The sequence below is a fragment of the Galleria mellonella genome, unplaced genomic scaffold, assembly GCF_026898425.1.
Source record: "Galleria mellonella isolate WM207_F2 unplaced genomic scaffold, CSIRO_AGI_GalMel_v1 utg93, whole genome shotgun sequence".
NCBI classification, from domain to species: domain Eukaryota; kingdom Metazoa; phylum Arthropoda; class Insecta; order Lepidoptera; family Pyralidae; genus Galleria; species Galleria mellonella.
The window spans coordinates 6,550,171-6,577,470 of NW_026442176.1; the positions used below are offsets into that span (position 1 = coordinate 6,550,171).

Sequence of the window (27,300 nt, forward strand, 5' to 3'; positions counted from 1 at the left end):
TGGAATGTTCTCGTACATATTATTTACATTATAGAGAGAGCACACTATTATTATGTGGTCATAATTTTTAACCAAATTTCCGCGAGTTAAATTACACAACCAACTTTAATATTTTAAAAGCAATAAAAATAATAGTATTGAGCAAAATAAAATTGTTCTAAAAGTTTCCCACATGTTCCCCAGATTCATTTTTAAGATCCTTGAAAACAGTCACATTACTCATATTGGCCGGAGCTCCGGAATCATTTACTAAAGCTTTCGATTTCATTGTATCTACACTTTCCTCTGCTCCTTGTTCCCATCCATCGCCTCGTTGTCTAAATGAGACATTATAGGAAACTAATTTTGAGAATGTATCATTATGTGAATCTATACCCTCGGGTGTAGCGTGTATTCGCGCCATAAGTATAAGAATATATATTTTTTCTCGCACGTAGAGCACGCCCGCCCGGCGCCCTGCTCCTTGCCCCGCGCCCTACTCCGCGCTCGGGCCCTGCAGACATAGAAACGCTTTTATCCCAACAAAATACAATCCACCTCGCGTCGACACCTGCGCGTCTACTCAATCGCTATTATGTATAATGGGCCTTGTTATTACATGCACCCTGAAACAAATGAGTTCCCACCACCTTGTAATAATCTATCATACACAGTACAAAATCTAGCAATATAAATTATTTGTTGTTTCTCTCGATTTTACCTGTGTCAATGTATGTGATCATATGTAAAGCACAATGGGATTAAAAATTTAAAAATTCACGCAATTCCTACGGAATCAAGATGCTATGGGCTTTGCGCGAGCAAAAATGTAATAAATAACTAGTTTTGTACGTATCTTAACGTATGAAACTCCATCCAATACTGTTCATCCATATAAAGGTGACCGAAGTCCATATATCTCTGTGTTATATCTAAAAAAAATACAAGTACACACTTGTAAATTTTTTAAGGAATGTATATACTTATACCCATAATACGTGACCAAAGTCAATAATTAAACTGAACAAATTAATAGATACAGAAAAATATTAGTATGTCAGACATCACTGGAAATAATAGCCCTTGGCTCGTTCAAATTAAACTTTTTACATGCAAAAAGCACATCGAAAAATCAGCGAGTTAAAATTACACGACTCCAATCAAAATGGATTTTATCAGATTATAGTATACCCCTCAAATGAAATTTGAATTGGCGGAGGCCACCGAATTTGCATAATCGAGAAATTGATTGAAGCGTATTTCCCGAAAAACGGGCGGGAGCCGAAAAAAATTCAATTCCTGCGAACGCAGATGCCTTTCTAATGACGACGGCTTACATCAAGACTTTGTTCCGAGTCGCCGGAAGTCTGCTGAATCCGAAGCCTGTTGCTCGCTTCCCGCTTCCCTCGAACGACACGTGACCGCTCCTTTATTTCAAGGCTTACTGTGAAGTAAGCGACGAAAATCAATGCTTCCAATATTTAGCTTGAACATTTCTCTACTTACTTTATATGTTGCTTAATTTATTCCTCTTAACGTTATAAATTGTTTTTGGATACTTATTGAATTTAAATAATATGGCATCTTTTTATTATGCTACTGCTTTTATTTTAATAAGAATATACGTTATTGGAAAAGTTCCTGCTCATAAATAAATATACTTAGATGAAGGACTATAGAGAGTCCTTCATCTAAGCAGCGTACTTCTTGCTATATCGGAAATATTCAATAAGAAACTTATTCTATTTTCTGCCCCTCTGAGTTGCTTATAATATTTTATATTGAAATGTATAAATTCCCTTCAACTCATGGCTGGATAAGAAATAATCACAACTCGCCGCCTTAAATCAAATTTTGCAACGTCATGTTTATTTCCCAAATACCGAAATCCAATACAAAGAAACACCCGTGTTGTTTACCAAAGCAAAACAATAAACCGCAGAGAAGATACATTTAGACTTTTGATTTAGAAGACGATTCCCGTACGGCAACGAATGATAAATTAATTCCGTGGTAGTACCTCCCAATATTGGCCGAGATTCTGATAATTGCGAGAAGGTGAAATCGGAACTTCATTCCAGTACTACAATCTCTCTCTCTAAATTGATTGAATCCCATTACTAACTTTGAGATATTGCAGTCTGGCGGAATGCCTGTTTATATCAACAGAAATCCATTGACTTCTGGAATTAGATTGTACAAACGCAGTACTTCAGACCTAAACTAATTCAATTTGGCCGAAGTGGACGAGAAGATAGTTCAGTGGACGGGCCGAACAAAAGCGCACATAGCGGTGGACAAATAAACAAGCAAACAAAGGACAAAGGGCAGTCTGATCTAAGAGAATGCCTTGAGCGAAATTTATTTACGTGCAGAGTACGGAAACGGCTCATTGGGGCCGCTCGGTGCTCGCCCGCCACCGTCGTTCAGCCACTATCCATGCCTGCTGTTTACTTTTATATTTTCTGGAAATGAAACATTCATGCATGTGTCTACCAGGGAGTAGGTCTTACTAGAAGTTTAAAGGTTACCTACGTTTAAACTTTAAGTTACCTTTAAATTTGTCTCTGCTAAAGGGGATACAGTCTGTAAAATTATTGCTTAAAAATCAAAAATAATAAATAACATATAGTTTAATGTCATTATTGCCTTGCTTATTTAATAATAATTTCTGATACCTAACAGCGCAATAATAAACCTAATAAAGTTTTTAGTAATTATTCTATTTATAATAGCTATGTCTGTTAATACTAGAAGTTTCTAATTGAATTCTCCGAAAAATCATAGGAATATCTACACTGTTTTTGATTACGATAATGCCTTTATTAAATTATAAAAAATATTTTATTTTTTATTATATATATATATATATATATATATATATATATATTTTATTATTACATTCTATTTTATATGTCTAGTAAATATTATATATGTAGTTACTTGTGTCTTCACTTATGAATTGCCAATGAATTTCGCTAGAATATTACTTGCATTGGACTCAGCTCGAGTTGTAACTAATATTCATATAATTGCTTTTGTTATGATCATAACAATCCATGAATATATAATAATAATTTGTTGCAGTGCTGGTCAAATAGCTAAAAAATTTTAAAGTTCTTAAGATATGTGATTTGTTCACCTCGTCACTTCTATGATATTAACCTTTATATATAATAAATATAATTAATAATCGTGTATGACAAGATTGATGAATGTGGAAGAAGCGAAAGAGGTTTGTTTGAATCGAAGCATTTGACGTTCCATTGTTTCTGCCTACCCTAATGGGAGACAGGCGTGACAGATATGTATGTATGTATATAATTTATCAAGTTTTGGATGTAAATACAGGGTACGCATATTTCTTCTGAATAAGAAGGAATATGAGGAAACGGAACAAGTATTGTTTGATGCAGCTTAATGTATATGCTATATTGTCAATACATTCAATACTCTAATCAATATTATTTTCTCCATAATACTAAAGGGGGGTAGGACTGTGGCCCTTTAATACAGGTTAATTAATATTAGTTAAGAAACTACAGTTATGTTTTTTACTAAGAAATCTCATTTCATTTCAACTTGTAGATAAAAAGAACCTGTAACACATTGTAATTCTAGGATCTTCTATTTAAGATCTTTAATATTTTTTGTTTTATTTCCATCAAATAGATCGATTACTTCATATATTGCTTCATATTTATTTTTTCGTAGGTCGCCCAGAGCCGTCAGTTCGCTGGCTGGTTAACGGGGTGCTGGTGGACGAGGAATACGAGCACAACACCGGCGATGTGATTGAAAACCGGTTACTCTGGCCGGCGATACGACGCGCCGACTACGCGGCCGTTTTTACATGCCAAGCGACTAACTCCCGCCTCGTGCCGCCGAGGGAACTATCGCTTGTACTGGATATGTTCTGTGAGTATCTTTATTTATTATAGTCTGTTTCAGTAGTATAATATTTAATGAAAATATAGACAAACATATCATTGACTACAATCAGAGACCAGAGGGAGACTTTGTACAAAAGTAATTTGCTTGGGTACCTCTGTCTCATTCGTGTTTGAACCTTGAAGCAGTTGTGTTTGCATGGCTGTGTTTTAGTTTGAAGGGTAGATCGATGTATAGTGGATAGGATAACACCTGAGTCTTCAGGAATGGCAACGCATGGGGAGTATCATGGGCGAAACAGTATACTCTGTTATGTCCATGGTACTGCTCATGTTTATAGGCGACGGTTACCAAGTACTAAGTTGTAAGAAAAGGAAAGTCTGCTGTAGTCCAACAGTAGTAGAAGTCTAAAATCGATGAATCGATCGAACTTTTCGACTTATTCATAATTTCAAAGTTAATAATTTATAATATATTTCTTACTACTTATTTATTATTAAAACTTAGTTACTATTTTATTATGTGCTATCGAAACAGATCAATATTTATCGTATTATTAGCTTTAACCAGCGACTTCGTGTGTGTTCGGAATATGTTTACTAATTGAGATAAAATTAGCTTATACGAGTATCCTTCTCTATACCATATAGTATGTATTTACTAATTTTCGTAGTACCTAATTGATTAAGCCGTGAAACAAATATACTCATTTCACATTTATAATATTACTAAATCTAATTTACTTCTACTACTCATGTAAGGGTGATATCCTCTGATATTAAGAGTTTTTAGATAGCTTTCGTTTTCCACAAAGGCGTTGAAATGACTTATTACTATAGCCGTCACTAACGTTTAACAAAGAATCAGCATTTTATAGTATTTATGTAATTGTTCCATTCAGCGTCAGGGGTGTTCTTCTCTAGAAATCTGTCCGATTCTAGAATAAGGGCATACGGGTATGCGACCCCGGCCTCCCGAGCCGCTGCAGTGTCCCAGTCCTTTCCGCAATTGCAGTGTCCCCGCTTTCCTTTCCCACATAAATCCCTTATTCTTCTCATTTACCAATTTCCATTACACATTTCCAACGTTCCCTTCTTTTTTTCCTCAATCCTTTCCTCCATATCGCAGGCCTATCTGATGGAAAGTGGTAACCGTCGCCTATAGACATGAGCAGTACCATGGACATAACAGAGTATACTGTTTCGCCCATGATACCCCCATGCGTTGCCATTCCTGAGAACTCAGATGTTATTCCTCTGTACCCTATAAAGTCACGCCATATCCCATTTTATAGAATGTATGTTATTTAGTGTGTTTTATTTAGTGTGTTATAACATTATAACGTGTACATGTTAAAAATTCAACGAAATTGAAAATCTTCCCTTTGGAACAAACAGCTAAATGTACTACGTTATTTATAATACGCCTGCTTTCAAATTACGGATGTCACAGTATGCATACTACCTATCACATGACAGACAGTGTGCCGTGCAACGCAGATAACTAGTTGAACAAGCATCCACCAACTACTGCTGTAGTTATTAAACAGTTTGAATAGTCACGCCAGATGTAGCTGCTGTACTAGCAAATGTTATTAGCCATATCAGCACCGAGGGAGCGCTATGTGACACCCGATTAGAGATAATTTGCAAAGTGCACGTTCGTAAACACACTATTCAGTAATATCTTATTGTAATACAAGGAGAGTTATTTTAACTAAGAATTATTATAGAATTTATATTTGTTTGATATATTATGTAATAGATAAACTCATTTTTTTATATTACTGAGGTGGTGTTAATGACAATTTTGTAATTACGTGCTCGGCCTGTTCGAGCAGGCGTTACTTTTGTTTATTATTATTCTACCGTCCACTGTTGTGTTTCTAGTACTGTGCCATCTTGTTTTCACTTGGACAGTTGTAACGTCAGCTAGAACATTGCTGTTAATATTTATATTAAATTAAACGCACTTAACAAGTATTATCAGAGTTTATTCTAAAATACTCCATGTGGGCCGGATTTTAAAGATGTATTTATTTATTTTTCATCACAAACAATTAACTTTTACTTTCTATTACAATTATTTCAGAAAGTAACGTTATCAATGATTAACATAGGCTATCATCGTCATCATCATATCGGCTTTTGTTAACCTTTAACTGTTTTTTTAACCTTTAACTGATGTTACTAGTAGTTATCACGCTTGGCAGGCGTGTGGCAACCGCAGCTTATCTTTTGACGATGTTTTAAGAGGGACGCTACCGCCCGTCCGTCTAACATCCTGGAGGGGGAGGGATTGTTAGCAATGGAGATTGAGAACCCCATTGCTAGCAATATGCCCTATTAGGTCGACCTCCACATAATTCCCCCTGGAAACCATCGTGGACAATTCTTGTTGAATTCGTCACCATGGGCTAACTGACCTGCTTCATCCTCACCTATTATCCTTCACTGGTGCCCCGTCGGTGTATACCAATAGTGCGGGTGGGGTTACCATTCCATTATCACCCATTAAAAAAATATAATATAACCTCCCTTAGTCGCCTCTTACGACAGCTACGGGAAACGAAAGTGTGGCCTATTCTATACTGGGACCTACACACTACACGCACAACTTCGCCCTATGCTGTTTTAATTAACATATGGCGTGTGAAAATGCGAATAAATCAATACAATAATGAATTACCTACAATAAATATTAATTTTTGCATACTATAAAGACAAATTATTAGAACTATTGAGGACAGAAGAGGAAAAATGTTGAGATACTTGATACGACACAACGAACTTATGAACATTATAATAGAAGGTAAGATAGAAGGAAGGAGGGGGAGAGGGAGACCGAGACATAGTTACATCAGGCAGATCAAGGAAGGAGTTGGTGTCGTGTCGTATCAAGAGGTGAAAAGACTCGCTGAAAATCGTAATGAATGCCAAGAGCTCCACCGACAAGAGCACCAGCAGCTCTTAAATAGGATAGATAGATAGATAATACGCAAGCTAGTAAAAAATTGCTAGAGTTCAACAAACACAGTTCGCTTAATCTTAATTAAGGTTCAAATTAAATCAGAATTAATATAATAGCGTTTCACAAAGTAGAATACTTCATCTAAACGGAGTTCCAACATTTTTCTAACTCGGCACCTCGCGGGCTCACCGGTTATTAAAATTCATTTGGCCACATTAATTACATTGCATTAGTGTCGACACTAAATAATATATCGCTGCAGACAATATCCATTACAATTTTCCCTCGTTTTGGGACTTTTAGGATATTTCAGGTTATCTAAAAACTTTGTTACTAAAACAAAGATGCTACGTTTTACCAAATCAAAGGTTTACGTGTAAAATTACAATGAACGTTTATTATATATTTTAATTAAATAGAAAACAAAAAGAAACTTGAGTTATTCTCTGAGATTATTATTTTCTTATTCTAATAAAAATAAATCTTATATATTGCGACTACTTAAAATATTTTTTATAACTACTATTTTTTAAATATTACTTAAAATTCTGTCAATTTTATTTATTTTATAATTAGCTTCATTGACTACTTATAATGCATGAGCCAAAGTGTGCACTTGGTACCTGTAGTGATTTTTATGTATTGTGTATTGTATAATGTAGTAATTAAAAATTAACCTATACCTATGTAAATTCAGTGGTTAATATTTGCATGCCATTTGATGGAATAGAATGAAAATCTTGTAAACGTGACGAATGCAATGTCTTATCTACAATGTTTCTGGCAATTTTTTTATACAACTTAGAATGGCAAACAAGCTAACGGCCCACCTGGTGGAAAGTGGTAACCGTCGCCTGTAGACATGTGCAGTGTCATGGACATAACAGAGTAAACTGTTTCGCCCATGAAAACCCCCATGCTTTGCCATTCCTGAAGACTCAGGTGTTATTTCTCTGTAATAATCTCTAATAAATTTCATTTCATTTCAAATAGACTAAACAATTGTATTTTTTTACGCAAATTAGAATCTTGTTAAGAGATTTCAATAAAGGGAATATTTTAATTCGCCTATATTTTTAAATAACTATGATGACTTTGCCAATTTTAAATCGACGTCAATAACTCTTCTTGCAATCTATAAGATTAATCCCCTGTTGCTCCCATATTTATTTGGTGACGATTGAGGTCACCATATTTTTTTTTTATACGACTTAGAATGGCAAACAAGCTGACGGCCCACCTGATGTAAAGTGGTAACCATCGCCTATAGATATGAGCAGTATCATGGACACAACAGTACACACACATACTGTTTCGTCCGTGATATTCCCATGCGTTGCCATTCCTGAGGACTCAGGTGTCCTCTTCTACTGTACCCTGTACTACTGTATTCCTCTGTACCCAGTAAATTCACGCCATATCCTATCCTTCAAACCAAAACACAGCCATGCAAACACAACTGCTTCACGGTAGAAACACAAAGTCTCCCTCTGGTATCTGGCATTTCTTTGCGGAACATAATGTTGCTTATTGTGAAGCGACATATGCTTGATCTTGCTCTTAACTGACTTACAAAAAAGGTTTCAATTTGTTTACATTTTTTTTAGGTTTGTTACTTAATAACTCCATTATTTATAAACAGATTTGGATTTTTTTTTTCTGAAAGGAAATAATTTCAGGTTGGTCCCTTAGAAATTTAAACAAAATCGGTTCAGTGGTTGAGTTTTTAAAATAATTAGTTTTTTCACGATTAAAGTCGATTTTTTCTTGTGCAACAACATTTTATATTATTTTTTTCATTTGGTTAGACTTACGCTGTTGTTGATTTCATATTAATCTTAAATTTTGTAATATTTTGTTGAACTCGATACTTATCTACAAAGATATTTTTTAATGCATAATAATAATAATGCAACCCCGTCTGCACTCTCGGTATACACAGGCGGGGCACCAGTGAGAGATGATATGTGAGGATGAAGCAAGTCAGTTAGCCCGTCGTGACGAATTCAATTAGAATTATTCACGATGGTTTCCATGGGGAACCACGTGGAGATCGACCTGATATTGATAGTACTAGCAATGGGGCTGTTAAACTCTACTACTAATAATCCCTTTTACACTCTCTACAAAGATACTTACTTGTCGACTATTTGACCATATTTGTCGTTTAAAGATAAATTACTTAGTAAATTATTTTCCTTTCACAGTGAGGCCTCTCACAGTAGAGATCAAAAAACCGTCTGAGATGGGCGAGGGCGGCGTGCTAACAGCTGAGCGGCGGTACGAGGTAGCGTGCCAGTCGGCTGGCAGCCGTCCGCCAGCCGTCATTACGTGGCACAAGGGAAAGAGGCAACTGAAAAGAATAACGGTGAGTAATATAGAGATTAATAATTCTAATAATAATATAAATTCTAAAGGTAAAAGCATTCTAAAAGTAATAGGCGAGAAATATAATATAACTCGCCTATAATTGGGCATTTCATTCAGATACTGATCTAGTCGGCTGGCTCACATCTGAGTGAACTGCTTTAATTAAATTAATTTGCTTTTCTTTTTTACTAACATAGTTTGTAAGGAAATTGTTACTAACAAAATGGACCAAATTGTAATCTGAATAATAAAGTAGTATTATATATATATATATATATATATATATATATATATATATATATATATATATATATATATATATATATATATATATAATATAAAAATAATTCTTGTAAGAAGCAATTTATAGTGGTACCCCGCACTTTGGTTATATTTTGTTAAGAGAGGGACTGGCTGAAAAACAGCGCTGTGCAGCTGTTTACACTGCACTGGGACACTTACAGCATCAGCTGAGCCGGTTCCTTTTGCCTAGTATGGGCCACTTTTTGTTTATGTTATTTATATTTTATATTGTAATTGTATGTTTACTGGCAATAAATGTTTTCTATTCTATTCTATTCTAATAATAATAAAATATTTAGTTTTTTATACAAAGATTTGGTATCTCCTGTTAATCAAACATTGGGATATGGCAGTGAATTTACAGGGTACAAAGGAATAACACTTGAATCCTCAGAAATGGCAACGCATGGGGAGTATCATGAGCGAAACAGTATACTCTGTTATGTCCATGGTACTGCTCATGTCTATAGGCGACGATTACCACTTTCCATCAGATTGGCCGTCAGCTTGTTTGCCATGCCAAGTTGCATAGAAAAAAGATTGCTTGTATAAGGAGAAACAAGCTCTTTCAAAAAGAGGTTGTAGTATTTGTACATGAGGGTTTATTATGAGTGTTTAAAATCTATCAATTTTACATATTAAATTGAGCTACCTTAAAAATTTATACTAAAGATATAAAAAAAAAACAATCTTAGTCACGTGGCAAACTTTTTAAATTTTTTAAAAAATAATAATAAGTTGTAATAAATAATTTAATATTATAATCGAATCGGTAATATATTATATGTCAGTCATTTCGTGCAAGATGCACAAATTTTAAACATGCATTAGTTGTACTTTTTGTACAAAAGTGATAGTTCTATATTATATACCTGGATAATTAGTAATATAAGAAGTGAGTAAAGTTATAAAATTCCTAGAAACACTGTTTAGTCTATTTATAAGTTATAATAGACCTGAAGGATCTTTTTTATTATTACTATAAATGTAAGATACTGGCCCATACTTCATACACACACTCTTTCCAAATTTATAATGATTGATCATTAAAATTTGACTTCAGGAAAGTGCAAGATATAATGCAAATCTGTTCATGGTAATGCTTGAAAAGCAATCGGTTTTAATTTATATCTTATATATAAAATTTTCGTGTCACGGTGTTTGTTACCAAACTCCTCCGAAACGGCTTTACCGATTTTTATAAAATTTTGTGTGCATATCGATTAGCTCTGAAAATCGGCTAACATCGTAAATTTTTCGTAACCCTCAATGATAAGGGTGACCCAACCCAAATTTGTTTATTTTTTTTGTAAAAAAATTTTATTATTTTTTTTTTATTATGATTTAACATAGAAAAATACATACAGATTCAATCGCTTTTACGATCTACTCCTGTTTTTTAATCGCGATTTTTATATGCCGCAATAGGGTTGCAAGATGGCAATCGAATATAATAATTGTAGTAGGATAAATTTTCATGTATAGTTCTAGAAATAATGTATATGGTAAAACAACGTTTGCCGAGTCAGCTAGTTATACTATATAAATTTATTAATATTTAATTTAAAAAAAAAAGCATAAGACAAGAAATGTTTGTTACCAGTCATCTAAAAACCGCCACGCACATGTACCTCTTTGTTTTTTTATTAGAAGCAATTCTGTTAAAGACAGGTATACGTTGACGTCGATAGACGTGGAGCTATTAGACGACGGCCATGCATGTCCGATTCAAATTATGGTAGGAGGCTGTGAATGAATGATAAGCGCCCGCCTGGAATATATTCCAGGCAGCGTGTTAATTATAGACAGGTATCGAGTTCCATCAAAGGGAACGCATTAAATTGATACATTGTTCGGGTTCTGTGATGACGTATCTATCGAAGACACCATAATCGGTATTTATCGAAAAAAAAAATACCGGAATTTTAGCTAGAGATATATAGAATTGTAGATTAATAATAGCTCTTACTAGAAATAATATTTTTTTGAAGTTCGTAACGTTCTTCATTATAATTTCAACCCATATATGATCCGTATAATGTAGCTAATGTAAGGTCGGAATAAAAGGCTACCGTATTTCCAATTGATTATCGGTTCCCGGAACTACATAGGTACGTCATTATGTTGTTCGAAGAATCAAAAATAATATATTTCCTTCATATAATACGAAGAATGACAAAGAAAACGAACTATACAAAGAGTCGTGTGTGAGTTTTCGCAGTAAGACTAACTACTCGCAGTTCAAACGATTTTATTTTATTTCTCATTCCCATATCATCATCATCATTTCAGCCTTGACTGTCCACTGTTGGACATAAGCCTCCCCCTTGGGGGGTTTTGCCAGTAGTCGCCATACTTGACAGGCGGATTGGCAACAGCTTTGAAGGTGTTCTAAGAGGGACGCTGCTGCCCATCTCTCGCCCTCTTACGACACCCTCGGGAAAGGAATATAATTTGAATATAGTAATAATTAATTTTTCAAACATTATTACATTTTATGTTCAGCTTTTATTTTTTATATTTTCCCAGGAATAGCCAATTCCTGGGAAAATATAAAAAATAAAAGAGGTATCATACTCGAGATCATTCACTAATAACGAATCCCAAACTTTTCACTATCGGGACGATACAGAAAATCCAATACATTAGCTTCCTTATAAGGAAATATTTTACTCGAGCGTAAGTAGACCTTTTTGCACAAAAAATATGATGAGTTGAAAAGCAAAAAAAGCTTCCCATACTAATTTGACAGCTGAATATTATTATAGAATTATAAGATGTATTTCGAACCGTTCCTATACAAAATTATACAATTTCACTTTTTAAATATTTCTTTAAAAAATTAATGATTTGATTTCATCGTGCTATGCATATTTAATAATTACAGATACCTTTTACCAAGTCAAAATATTCGCAACAACAGACGACGGGACGATCGTAATTCTAATAAAACAATGATTAAAAACAATGTACATACACATGTCTCGCAGTAAATTAATGATGCCTTAACACATTCGATATTCCTGTGATCACTAACAACCATTCCGCGTACAGTTTCACTGTAATAGGACGGATAGGTTATCATTCATTGTAATTAAAACGGCACAGGATTAATGCCCGGTATAAATGTGCCGTGAGTCGTAATTAACGCGCACTGATCCATGCAGATCGAACGTTCTCATCGGCCCTATACACTTATAGTGTTACAACATTAATTAGTATTTAACCTTCATATATAGACACTCGCACATACATACACACACATAACACACACGCACACACACACACACACGCACGCACGCAAACACGCACGCATGCACGCACGCACGCTCGCACCCACGCACGCACGCACGCACATGCACGCACGCACGTTCGCACCCACGAACGCACGCACGCACGCACGCTCACAAACACACACGCACAAACACCTACGCATTTTCAAACTCACATTAAATGTCACATATTTAAATTAACCCTGTTCGCCGCACTATAACTGTTAAATTACTTGCTTTGATTTGCCTAGTGTGGAGTTATAGCTATATTATACTTCGCGCTTCGTCCTCGAGATTATTATTTGTAGAATATAAACAACATGTAGTAACGTACAAGTGACACCGCCCCTGCACTATTGTTGAGAGAGGGATTCCCCCTTTTTCCTTTTTCTTTTTATTCCCCGGTAGGTACATAGTCTACTTAGCCCGTTCATTTCATTTCCTGTTCATTCGCAATTTAGTGCTTCACCGCTCCGCACATAATACATCGCGTTGTCGTGTTAAAAAAAAAAAAAAAAAAAAAAAAAGATGCCAAAAAGGAATAGTAGTGATCTCAACGACCCAACATTCAACATTACATAGTGTCGTTGTAGACCAGGTATTTATTTTCAAAACTATATCTATACACAAAAGTAATTTTTGTCTCCAGAAGAATGCAATCGAGATAGTCATATGGGCTATATCACCGCATTCAAACGAAATGGTTGACGTGCAATTCAGCGGGAATTGTACACAACAGCCGTGTTTCGATATATATCGCATTTTCAAATAACACCCATAAAAGGATATAATAAATATAAATATATTTCATTTTTAATAAAATATTTTTAAATAAATTATTGGCAATATATATATAAAAGAGAAGTCGTTACTTTTGATTTCAGTTATAGAGAATATTTGATTATAGGGGTGTATTATTTGATTATTATGTATTATTTGATTATATGTGTGTGGGTATTGTATAAACAATAATGCTTATTGGAGACAAAAAATATTAGGTTTTAACGTATCCACGTTAACAATGTTAGTATGTACCCAGAGCCGTTATCAGGACGAACTCGACACATACTATACTTTTTTATACAATTGCATAAATTTATGCATATACACATCATATATTTATATATTATATGATGCATATGTCAGAGACGCCTCAATTAATAGCGGAATCAGTAGACTGGTTAATAGATCCTCCTGAGGAAGAGATACTAGAACCAGAGACTGTAAACCTTCCATCAGACGATGTAGATGTGATTCACGATGCGTTAACGTATCCAGACGGTAGGGAGTCTGTAGTAAAAAATAATCCGATGACGGATCAAGACGCTGGTCAAAACTGTCCAGGCCCGTCAAATGTGGAGCCTCAGTAGCTAGATACTGAGACTTTAGAAATTCTTGGAGTCGATCCAACGTGTACTAATAATTATGGTAGCGATGTCCATAAAGAATTGCCATTGCGATTTCAACACATCGCCCAAGAAGGAATTAGTAAAGAGCTTAAAAAATAATTAGTAAATAAATACCCACTACCAGCTAACTGCTTACTTGTAGTGCTCCCACAATAAATCCCGAGATAAAAAGCAGAGCTTCCAGAACTAGCTACTACGCGTGATAAAGGTATTGAGATAAAAAAGAAACCAACGGCTTCAGCCATATCTTGTTTAGGTCAAGCTATTTCAACATAGCTTAATTGTAATCAAAAAGATAAAGAACTTTTACAAAAACTTATGGATCTCAGCCGTCTAATGTGTGACATACAGCATAGCGACTCCATGACTAGACGACACTTCATTCTAAGTGCTTTAAAGAAGGATATGAAGGAATATCTTACAAACACAAAAGTTGATACCTTCTTATTTGGCTATAAATTGGCTGAAACAATAAAATCGACCGAAGCTGTTAACAAATCAGACATAGACCTAAAGGTGGTTTCTGATGGTACCAAAAACCTGCCAAGAAGAACCGACATTCTTCCTTCAAGGCTTTTAAACCGGAGAGCTCCAGCACCGGCACGCAAGCAGCCGGGCATGGGAGCGAGATTCCGTCAGCCTGCCGCAGCATGACCCTTGATTCTCCCAACGCAGCCGGCTGGGCACATAGCGACGTCGTGGGTTCCACCACCACCGCAGCCGCCGTCGCCACCTCCTCCGACACAACATCCACGTCGTCGTTACTAGATACGTATATTCCAGTTAAGTATGCAGGTCGTTTAACACACTTTTATGATCAATGGTCTATTATCACAAATGTTCACTTGATCCTTTCATGGATTAAGGGTTACAAAATAATTTTTTCGTCACCTGTTTATCAAGAATCATACAGATTCAGAAAAATATCAATATATTGATGCAATTAATAATCTTCTACAAATTGACGCTGTTTCAGAGTGTATACCTTATAAGGGCGGTTTATATCTAATATTTTTAATATAATACAAAAACTTAATGGCAAAATGAGGCTCGTATTGAATCTCAAGAGATTAAATAAATTTATCCAGACGGATCATATACGAATAATATTTATTTACGAAGAATTAGAAGATTTACGAACTGCATTAAAATTAATATCAAAAGATTTCTATATGGCAACATTAGACCTTAAAGACGCTTATTTTTTAATAAACATTCATAATGAATCTAAAAAATATATCCGATTTATTTTTGACAATAAATTATATCAATTTAATGTTTTGCCATTTAGTTTAGCTACCGCACCTTACATTTTTATTAAATTAATGAAGCCGATTACTAGACTTTTAAAAACTGGCGATTTTTTATTTACCTTATACTTAGATAATTGGTTTTTATTGGGTAATTCTTATCAACAATGCTTGACAAATATTGAGATGACTTCCAAACTACTATCTTCCTCAGGTTTTACAATTAATCAGGATAAAAGTAACCTTGAGCCTTCATTATCTTGTAAATTTATGGGAATAGTTGTAGACTCACACAGTCTACAATTAAGCTTACCATTCGAAAATAGATTACGAATTCGATCTCAATCAGAAAGTTTTTGTCAATATGAACGTATTTTAATCAGGGAATTTGCTCAACTGGTAGCTTTACTCGTGTCGGCTTGTCCAGCCATTGAGTATGGAGGATTTTGCACTAAAGATTTGGAGCGTTCAAAATTTCTTAATCTAAAAAATCATAACGATTATGATAAGTATAGGAATATACCTAGTTCCGTATATTCTGACTTTCAATGGTGATTAAATAATATAGATAGCTCTGTGTATCATCGTATCAGAGATGATACGTATGCCATTGAAATTTACTCTGACGCCTCAACTACGGGGTGGAGGGTTAATTATGGTAATAGTATTGCTAGCGACCAATGGTCAGATGATGAACTAAAGCATCATATAAATTATCTGGAGCTTCTCGCTGCGTTTTCTGGCCTTAAAAGTTTTTGCCAGAGATTCACATAATTGCCAAATACTGTCAAATAATACAAATAGACAATAATACTACTGTAATATCTTACATTAATCGTATGGATGGCATTCAATTTCCTCATTTTACTCAAATAAGTAAAGAGATTTGGCAATGGTGTGAGAACAGAAGGCTCTTTATATTCGCTTCCTATATTAAGTCTACAGATCATGCATCAATAATACATGATCAATCACGCAAATCCATCCAGATATAGAGTGGGGACTGCCTGATTGGGCCTTTAACCAGTTGACAAAAAAAAAAAAAAAAAAAAAAAAAAAAAAAAAAAAAAAAAAAAAAAAAAAATCTATGTACCAGAGGGTGATCGAATTACAAATCGCATAAACAAAAAATGTGAAATTATGTCACATGGCATAGGGATCCGGACGTAATTGCTATTAATTCATTCACAATCAATTGAGCAAAAGTTTTACTTTTATGCCTTTCCATCATTTGCAGTGATTCTTAAGACGCTTAGAAAGATCATTTCTGATAAAGCTTGCGGTATAATTATTGTTCCTCTATGGCCTACACAACCGTGGTACCCACTATTCAGAAACCTCCTTGTCTCTGAATTAATAACTTTTTATCCTACGGATAATGTTTTATTATTTAGTTCCAGTTATCAACGTGTAGGCTCAACGCTTACCTTGGTTACAGGAGTGTTATCAGGAAAGCATTATCCAGGAGAATTTTTCCACCAGCCTCTTTAGATATAATGTTAGCATCATTCTCTGATAGCTCAATTAGACAATATGATACTTGTTTAAAAAAGTGGTGGAATTTTTGTAAAAACAATTCAGTTTATTTTTATAAAGCTTCGATTCCTATCATAATTTTTTTTTCTTACTCAGATATTCCATGACGGTTATCAATATGGAACATTAAATTCAATAAAGTTCGGCGTTATCCTTGCTTTTAGGTCCTATTTTATCAAAAGATGATAGTATAGAAAGATTTTTCAATGGAGTATATCGATTGAGACCTCCTCTTCCGAAGTATAACGCTACATGAGATACCAATGCTGTTTTAGATCATTTAAGCACATTATGGCCTAATGAAGAATTATCATTAGATAAATTAACAAAGAGAACCATTACCTTAATAGCAATAACGATAGCTCATAGAATACAAACTCTATCCAAAATTGATATAAAAAATATAGAATTTTTCAATGACCATATAGTAATTAAAATTCCTGACTTCCTTAAAACGTCACGAAGAGGTTCTAAGCAACCGATTATTGTTCTTCCTTTCTTCTTAGAAAACTCTGCTATCAGTCCAGCAAAAACTTCAGATTGTCATTTAAATAGAACAATTCTTCTAAGGAATTCTGATAATCCTCACAAAGCGGTAGACAAACTATTAGCCGATGGGTGAAACTGACATTAGACGAATGTGGACTGGACGTACATATTTGTACTCTCTGCGCACAGCACGCGACATGCCGCCGCGTCCCGGGCACGCTCTCTAGGTGTCAGTGTAGATACAATACTTAAATGGAGCTGCTGCGGCTGGAATGCCAACTCCACTGCTTTCGCCAAATTTTACAGTAGGCCTATGATTAATACAGATAATTCGTCTTTTGCTAAGCCGATAATTAATAATAATCAAAAATAATATTATGTTTATCGAATTGTGTGATGATTAAAAAAGATTATGTACTATTATAAATTAATAGTAGAATAACATAATGTCGATTAATTTTTAGTTCTATTTGTTCACTTTGTAATCCAATAAAACATACAATCATAAAAGAAGTGTTTTCATTGATAATATTTTTTGGTTGGAACTCTCAAAGTCTACATGTTGTTTATATTCTACAAATAATAATCTCGAGGACGAAGCGCGAAGTATAATTAGTGATTAAACGAACTTACCCAAGTGAAGTTCTATCACAATTATACGAAGCGCTTCGTCCGAAGAGATTATACTCCCTCCCGACCCAGTTTAATTATACCCATCAGAACTGTACCAAAAAATATTTCAATGGTCAAACATAAGTTTTAAATAATTTTTAACTCTGAACTTAATGAACAGGAAATGAAATGAACGGGCTAAGTAGACTATGTACCTACCGGGGAATAAAAAGAAAAAGGAAAAAGGGGGAATCCCTCTCTCAACAATAGTGCAGGGGCGGTGTCACTTGTACGTTACTACATGTTGTTTATATTCTACAAATAATAATCTCTTCGGACGAAGCGCTTCGTATAATTGTGATAGAACTTCACTTGGGTAAGTTCGTTTAATCACTAATTATACCATAGGCTAATTTTGTTTAAGAAAATAAAGTTATTATTATTACCTCACTAGGTAGACAGGATCTATTGTAATATATATATATATATATATATATATATATATATATATATATATATATATATATATATATATTGAAACGCAGTCGTCTTAATAAATTGTGTATCTATCAGATTAATAACTGATCGATAGACTGTTAAAGCAGACTGTTTTATAATCGCATCAGCCTGCGGGCGCGGGTCCTTCTCCACAAAGTAGAATAATAATTTACCGTTACCATTCTAGGTTGGAGACTCGGTATGATAATCTATTTCGAATTTTTCTTCTTTTACATTTATGTATAATTCTTTGTCCTTTTAAAATAATATCAGAAATAAAGAAAAGTAAAACATTCAAGTAAACTCAGATTTAAGTATTTTTGAATAGTCATTTTTTTCATCACCGCCCATTCGGTATCTAATCCATTTCAACGCAATTTCAGCGAAAAGGAATGGGCAAGAAACTCCGTTTATGCTTTTTTTATATAATTTAATTATATAAATAATGAATTTATGTGAATACAGATCACTAAGCAGTATCAGGTAATAAAATTCAAAATATATAGTATATAATTGAAACTAATCAACAAAATAAATCAGTTGCAATCAGGATATATATCGCCGATATATATATATATAAATTGATTTTTATCTTGATAAATATCAATTGAATTTTTTCCTATCTTCTGAACTAAAAACTTTGAAGACTAATGTTTACCCTGGCAACACGTAGCGAAAAACTACAATTCAGTATAATTTAGATTGTTTCCCATAATGGCTACCTCCTTTAAATTTAGGGAAATCCCCTTTAACTTACCAGTACTGCTAATTTTTTATTTGAAATTCAAACCTTAACTTCATGTAATATAAGGTTTATTTTACGAAGTAATAAAAATATGGGGATTCCCTGGTTCTCCTAGCGTTAACAATTATCACTTTCTAGGGAAATCTCGCAAGTGTGACAATCGAAAGATTTAACAAACGTTGACTTATTATTGTTTTTCACTTCGGTCGATTAAGACTAATTCTTTTGTTACTTGTTAAAAGTTTTTTTTTTAAATAATAAATGTAGTAATAATTTGATACTTATTGTGTTTTACAAATTCCTTTCACATTTTTTAACGTGTAATCCCCTTACAAAATGAAATTCGCTTCTTTTTCTTAGCCGGGATATATATCTTATATAGTTATATCGGGTACATATAAAAAAATCGGATTTTTTATATTTATTATAAAAATCTGATTTTTTCGAACTCTGGTTGCAATGATCAGAGCAGACCAGTTTATGCTGGCAGCACTCATTCACAAGTATGACAGATTATCCATCATTTCGCTCAACTATTTGTTCAATATTTTAAGAAACTCGATAGCCCGGCTCGCTATGCCGCCGCCTTTCTAGAATTTTAGTGAACATGACTTACACAAAACCACCAATCATGTCAAAGCAAAATTAAAATAATTTAAAAATCATAGTGAAGACGTTTTGTAATCTTGATAGTTACTAATGTTTTATCACTATTTGATGATGAAGTAGAAATACAATGTGTTCACATATCGTTTACATGTTGTTTTATCTCCAATACTGCTTAGTTTATCAAACGTATCATGTCACGATTTTTTTTTTTTAATGGGTGATAATGGAATGGTAACCCCACCCGCGCTATCGATATACACCGGCGGGGCACCAGTGAGGGATGATAGATGAGGATGAAGTAGGTCAGTTAGCCCATCGTGACGAATTCAACAAGAATTGTTCACGATGGTTTCCAGGGGGAACCACGTGGAGGTCGACCTGATAGGGCATATTGCTAGCAATGTCGAACTCCATCGCTGACAATCCCTTCCCCCCCCCCCCCCCATATCACGATGTTAGTTCACGGTAATCTCGGAAACCGTGCAACTTGTTTTAATTATATAAATATTTATTATTTATTCCAATGTTAACGATAGGATAGTTTTATAAAAAAAAATTATCAATAGGCAACGGTAAGAGGCAAAATAACCTTTGGCGGATCAGCTATTATGAGTATTATCATTTTGTTCAATCTCTCTTTGGATTAGGTAATATTTGATGTGGATGAATTGTTTCTGAAAATGTTGCAGCTATTGTTAGTATATACTCTTACGATTCTATTACTTGGATTCAGGCTCTTCGATAATTAAATTACAATGGAAACAGCTTTAGTCCTATGTGATGTCTTTTGGTACTGTTTGTTTCGAGATTTTGGAATGGATACGTTCGTATTTATACCTCATCATAGAGATATCATTGATACAGCTTTCGATAATACAGTGCTAGTAGTAGATAAGTCCTTAGTTACCATGACAACAGTAAAGACTATTAAGATATTGTCTATTTAATAAGACATGGTAACTAAGATTAGAAGGTTTTTATTCTTAACATTCTATGCTATAGTTTTTCAACAGAATTTCCTCGAATCGAAATTTCCACAGGACGGTGAGAGGTCCTTTCCTGTTTTTTTTTTTGGTTACTCTAATAAAGAGTTTTTGTTGGCAATAGCAACTTAATAATTATAAGGATTCATAATTGTTTAATGATAAAACCGTTAAGTCTTTGCTCGTATTTGACACAAGCGTGTTTCAAAATGTTACTACAATCAAATTTTATTAATAAATCTTCATAATTATTTGCAGTTGTAATCTTGTTATGTGCATCTTGAGAGATATCTACATTTCTTAACTACATATTGATGTTACATACTAGGTATCCCATATAGTCAAATGACTATGTATCTGTAACATATCTATAGAGATAAATACAAAATTTTAAATCTAACAATAATTTCAGAGCATTAAACCTTCTTTGCATAATGGTGGAAATTTCCATCATAACATTGAATGCCCAAAAATTATATAAAAGAACAAGTTCACTTTAATTTGATCGTGTCTGGATACCTTTTTAATGTCCATTGCAGAAAAAAAAACCATAACTGTCAAATTTATTTTTTAACCATTTTTCTTTTAATTTAGATCACGAATTATGTCACCTTGATTTATTTCACCAGTAAAAAAATCATGCAGTGAATAAACAAAAAACATACTAACTTAAAACTTTCTCTTTTTGAAGTTACAATTTAAAAATTTAACTTAAATATTTAGTTAACTTAAAAATATATTTGCTCTCTAATATCGATGAGTAAAACGAATTCCCAAATCGTTTCCTTTTGTCCAATTAATAGGATTCTACGTATTAATTTTCAAATGGTACCAGCCATTCTTCCAACTCGACCAGTCTACGCTAATACGATTTAAAATATTTACAAACCGTAGCGGACCTTGCGGAGTTGATCATGTCGGGCCATATGTACGTGGGGCGGACGCATGCATACGTAACAATGGACTGGTAGGGCGGTAGACCGTCGAGCCAGCGGCCGTACGATGTGCCCTTGTCATGCGGCTGCTAATGAAATTGTTATCGGCCCATGTTCTCAAAGTTTATTGACGTAATGCCCCGCATAGTAACCTAAATGCAACCGAAAAATGTCAAGTTTCTTACCTATAAATTTTTGCAGCCTTTTATTCCGAAAGAAGATTTTTGAGATTGTTTTACGCGATTATATAGCCCACTCTTGATCGATTTTGGTAATTATTTCATCAGTTGATAGAATTTACTTACACTAATACATTTGAAACTGCGGTTTTTTTTTTGCTGAAGAAAAAGCTGCTTATTAGAAAGCCACTTAAGTCTGTGAAATCACATAGAATTGAGGTCAAATGATATAATGATAACGTCCACTTGACATCTCATTGACGAGATTCCGACTTGATCTTAATTCGATTGAAGATAGTTATAGATTAGACTATAACAGTAAAATACACAAGAACAAAAACAAAGCTTCTTAATCCTTGAAGATGCCCTAACAAATGGACCACGCAATTTCCCATAGAAACCATGTTAATTTCTCTTTCATATGCCACGATAGGCTAATCATATTTCAGTTAAACGTTTATTCTCCATGGTGTCCCACCATTGCATGCCATTAGCATAGGCGAATGCACTATGCCTTACCTTAGTCCTCCGGTATAGCAATGTATGGACAAACCGTGAACATCAGCAGCAACAACTTTAAAGTAGAACGAGAGGAGCGGTCGTTCTAAGCGTCAGATAGTAAGGATTACTAAAAAGCTAAATTTGAAAAACCAGAGCAAAATAGAACTTTGAAAGACGCAGAAGCAGTGTTACCAGATCAGGTTTTTAATACTCTGTAAAATGATACTGAACATAAAAGCGAAGTAGGATTTAGGTAAAGTGAAAGCTTCGATCAAACGGCGCCGAAAGATAACCTCGCTCTACCCTGATCAAGGGTTAAAGCCGATGCTAGACATCACAGTGCACCACGAAGGCAACGGTACCATTTTCTATTAAGTGGGTCAGCTTCTTTGCAATTTATAGTTGTATAAAAGAAATCTAGGCCTCCTCTGGCCCACTTTACTCTTTCAATACAATTAATATTAGTTTACGTAAATCGTTTAATGTATGTTTGAATGAAAAGTTTTACGGTGCCATCTTATTTATCTGGCATTCGAATAATTTCCGAGCAAACGTGGAAGCCTCTTAAAACCAACTTCGCCCAACTTCCACGACTCAAGTTGAGTTTATTGTCGCTTGTACCGACTTTTATTAAGTTGACCTCATTTTAGTGTGCTTTTATTTTACTCGTACAAATGTAAAATTTTATCTAAGTACACTGCTGAGTAAGTACGTAAGCTGAGTAAAACATTCGTAATAGGTAACATAACCTCCAACATAAAGCCAAATATTTATTTAGAGAATAAAAACTTAAATTACAGAATACAGAATTCTTAAAAATAGAACGAGTGCAATAGTGGCCATTTTCTTAAAAACAATTGCTTCCAGACAATCTTTAAATGCCTGAAAGTTATTTAACAAAAACAAAAAGATGTATTGATGTAAAGGAAGACTGTGCATGTTCGTAAAAAATATAAATTTATATAAAACGAAACAGGGATTAATGACTTTTTCTACTAGATTTCCTGTCTAGCTGTACTCCCTCAGATAACCGCCTGTTTTGCTAAATAATAATAATAATATGTCTCTGATAATATACATTTTGAAGTTGCAAATTTTTAATAGGTCAAGTTATTAAAAATTGGCCAATTATGAAATTTAAAAGGACATTAACCAAAGCACTATACGAATACTGTAATTAAAAGGATAAAATTTAATGTTATTAATTATATGTATATAATAATAAATAATTAAATATGATTTGTAAGGCTCTCTGATAGGATCTGTATGCCTATATTACCGCGCCTCCAGACATCATAACTATAAGATCCTATACCTAGACAAACAAACGTATCTAATTAAATTTAAATTAATAGGACTTTTACGATATCTTATTGTTTTTACCTAATTATCTTTACTCTGAATTTACAATATATACATATATTGCTATATTTTATTATAATGTTTTACTTCCTATACCGATAAGTAACATAATAAACCAAAACATTAATAAAATTTGTTAGCAAAATGTCCCATTCTGCTACTAACATTAGCTTAAATAAAATAAAACAAATTCAAAGTAAATGAAAGTGAACGACAGAGAAAAAGTCTGAGAATAAAACTGATAATACAAATATTCAACACAACTTGGAAATGGTGCGAAATAATATGAATACTAGCTAATTGGACCGCTCAAAGTGCGCTAATCCATTTGAGCCAATAAACGCGTTTCGAACTGCTGATTTGGGCCAAAGCCGCGCTAATAACAACCGCTCCAATAAGCATAGCCAAGAAACTTTCTCGGGTTTGTTGCGCACAAGTTTGCCACTCACAAAACTGTACATGTTGGTCCGAGGGTTGCGTTGCAGGAATTTAATATGGGGGTAACGGTTGCCGCTGCGACATGCACTGTGGGGAATGATACAGCTCGGTACTTCGTCTTGTCCACGGACTCGTAAGGACATTTGGAGAAAACTATTTCTGCAATTTGTAATCGCAACATATGGTGACGGTGAAAGAATACAGCCTGTTACCACTCGTTTTCATCCCCTAAATGTAGTAAAAGTAAAAGGGCATGGCAAAATACAATATACCAGTACAAGAGACAGGAAACTCGAAACCCTATATCTAGCCACCTAGCCAACCTATTGGTATCTGTTGCTTATAATTTCATTAATAAATTAAATATTTTTATTTTTAAAACTCTTTTCTTATCCAATGTCTATATAGATATGTAACGGAAAATTATTGTAAAGTTATTGTGTTTTTGTCGTTTCCTATAATAGTTTAGACTTCATCCGGAAGTCGTCTTCAGAAGTCGTTTGCCGCTTTGCGTCACAGCGTTTCGCCTCGCACTGCGAGTTGCAGCTCGCAAAAACACAGTGATTTCATTAATTTCGAATTACATATGTGTATAGATATAAAATATTTTCTATTTAAGAAAAAAATATTGGACGCGCCTTAATCTCTGATCAGAACTTCGATCGCTAAATAATACTTTTAGAAGCGAAATTTGACATTTTTCAACGTAATTAATTCAGCCGCGACGCTCCAACTGTCGTTTAGATTGTTGGAGTGCTATCGGCTATCGGCTGTCAGTGGCGCAGATGAGGCCGGCTTAGTCGCAGAAGTTATTCGATGCAAGTTCCCAACTCGGTCCGGTATTGATTTTCGGAGTTGCAGTGATCGCGTGCTGGAATACCGCCAACGTCGGTCGGGCTGCGTCCGTCATCGCCCCGTAATTACTGGCACTAAGCACGCCTCATGAAGACACTTTAGTGGCGGTGCGCGAGAACAGTAAATGAGACTACCATTTGCTGTAGTTTAGCAATGGACGAATAAAATTCTAATTCCTATTTGAAATAGCAATCGGTTTTCTTTTGCTATACCCATACCAACTACCGCTACTGGTACTAAAGTAATTATTACTAATGCTTTACAAAAAATAGTTCCTTATAGATAATTGGATACAATAAACTATTATTTATATAGATGCTTTGTTTATGTTAATTCAGAATAACATATTAGATAACCCATTTATCATCCATAATTGTGAAAAATGTGATATTTTTTTATACAACTTAGAATGGCAAACAAGCTGACGGCCCACCTGATGGAAAGTAGTAACCGTCGCCTATAGACATGAGCAGTACCATGGATATAACATTCCTGAGGACTCATGTGTTATTCTTCTGTACCCAGTAAAATCACGCCATATCCCACCCTTCAAACCGAAACATAGCCATGCAAACACAGCTGCTTCACGATTGAAACACGAATAAGACAGAGGTACCCAAGCAATCGACTTTTGTACAAAGTCTCCCTCTGGTAATAATATGTGATAATCGTCAACTAAAGTCGTAATGGTGCTGACTAGTCATCTAATGATTAAGATCCTGTACCTCCGTATTCAATATTTTTTTTTTGTTAGATATCTATTAAAACAGAAATACAACTATCAGTGTAGCTGTTTAGTCATTGTAATTAATAGACGAGACAGAAGTATGCAAACGAATTTGTACAAAAAATTAGGATTTCAATATCAAACTTTCTAATATTTCGTTATAAATTTTTACGCTAATTACTGGTAACTTTTAACAAACTTCTAAACGAATTACTAATTATAAATAAATTCTCGTACTTATTCCTTATTAATTTTGCTGCGATTGAAGTACCTAACTGTTTTTGTGGAATCTTATCCTGGTCGTTGATTTTTATGTGTTGTAGTTTTAAAATGTCTGTTTTACATTCCATCATCATCATCATGTCAGCCATTATCCGTCCACTGCTGGGCATAAACCTCCTCCATATACTGCCATAAAGAACAGTCCTGAGCCACCTGCATTCACTGACTCTGACTGACTGACTGAAAAGATAGAAAAATAGATACAACTACATTAAATTGCATTAAATTAAAATAAAACATATGGAAATAAAAAAAAATCGTTAAAATCATTAAATTAATTTGGAATTTAATTAGAATTTAATTATATTGAAATTTAATTATTGAAATCTTTATGAAAATTTAAAGATCGACACTCTCCTCGCTTCTAATTGCTGTGCACGATAGAGTTTGTTATATACTTTATTAATTATTAATATATTTCGTAATAATATTGTAGAATGCAATAAATATTGAATTGAATTGACTCCCTATAACGCATTTCATCATCAGGTCGTCTTTCCGTCTAGAGGGGGTCGCCCTACACTGCGTTTACCCGTACGTGGTCACCACTCAAGAACCTTTCTTCCTTATAGGTTGTCGGTTCTTCAAGCTATGTGACAAGCTCATTGCCACTTCAGCTTGCTTATCATTCCATGATAAGATATATTAAACTGGCTATTTACCCACAACTTTGTACATTTGGATTTCAAAAGTAGGAAAACCAATGAATTGGCATGTTGAAATAAAATATATACCATATTTTTATTTAAAATCGCATCCTATTTGATGAAGTAATTTTTGTGTTATACCGGAACTAACAGAAAGACAGTCAGACAAAATTTCAAAAAATTATTATTTTCGCTTTTATTGCTCTTATTAAGATTGCTGATATAAATTTTTCCCTTGTTTAGATAATGCCTCGTTACGATTTGATTATATTATTAAGGTTTCCAAAGTATATTTAGGTCGACCTCCACGCGGATTCACTTGGAAAACCCTTTTTTTTTATACAACTTAGAACTTAGAATGGCAAACAAGCCGACGGCCCACTTGATGGAAAGTGGTAACCATCACCTATAAACATGAGCAGTACCATGGAAATACGAGTAACAGAGTATACTGTTTC

General features: G+C 34.2%; 1 protein-coding gene across 1 annotated transcript in view; it reads left to right on the forward strand.

Annotated features, from left to right (window-relative positions):
- The window catches only part of LOC113509255 (nephrin), a 530,072-nt gene that overhangs the window by 383,360 nt on the left and 119,412 nt on the right, over positions 1-27,300 (forward strand). The window contains exons 6-7 of the mRNA XM_052902625.1: positions 3,694-3,897; positions 9,048-9,208. Coding sequence (XP_052758585.1) covers positions 3,694-3,897; positions 9,048-9,208 — 365 coding nt within the window. The remainder of the gene's footprint in view (positions 1-3,693; positions 3,898-9,047; positions 9,209-27,300) is intronic.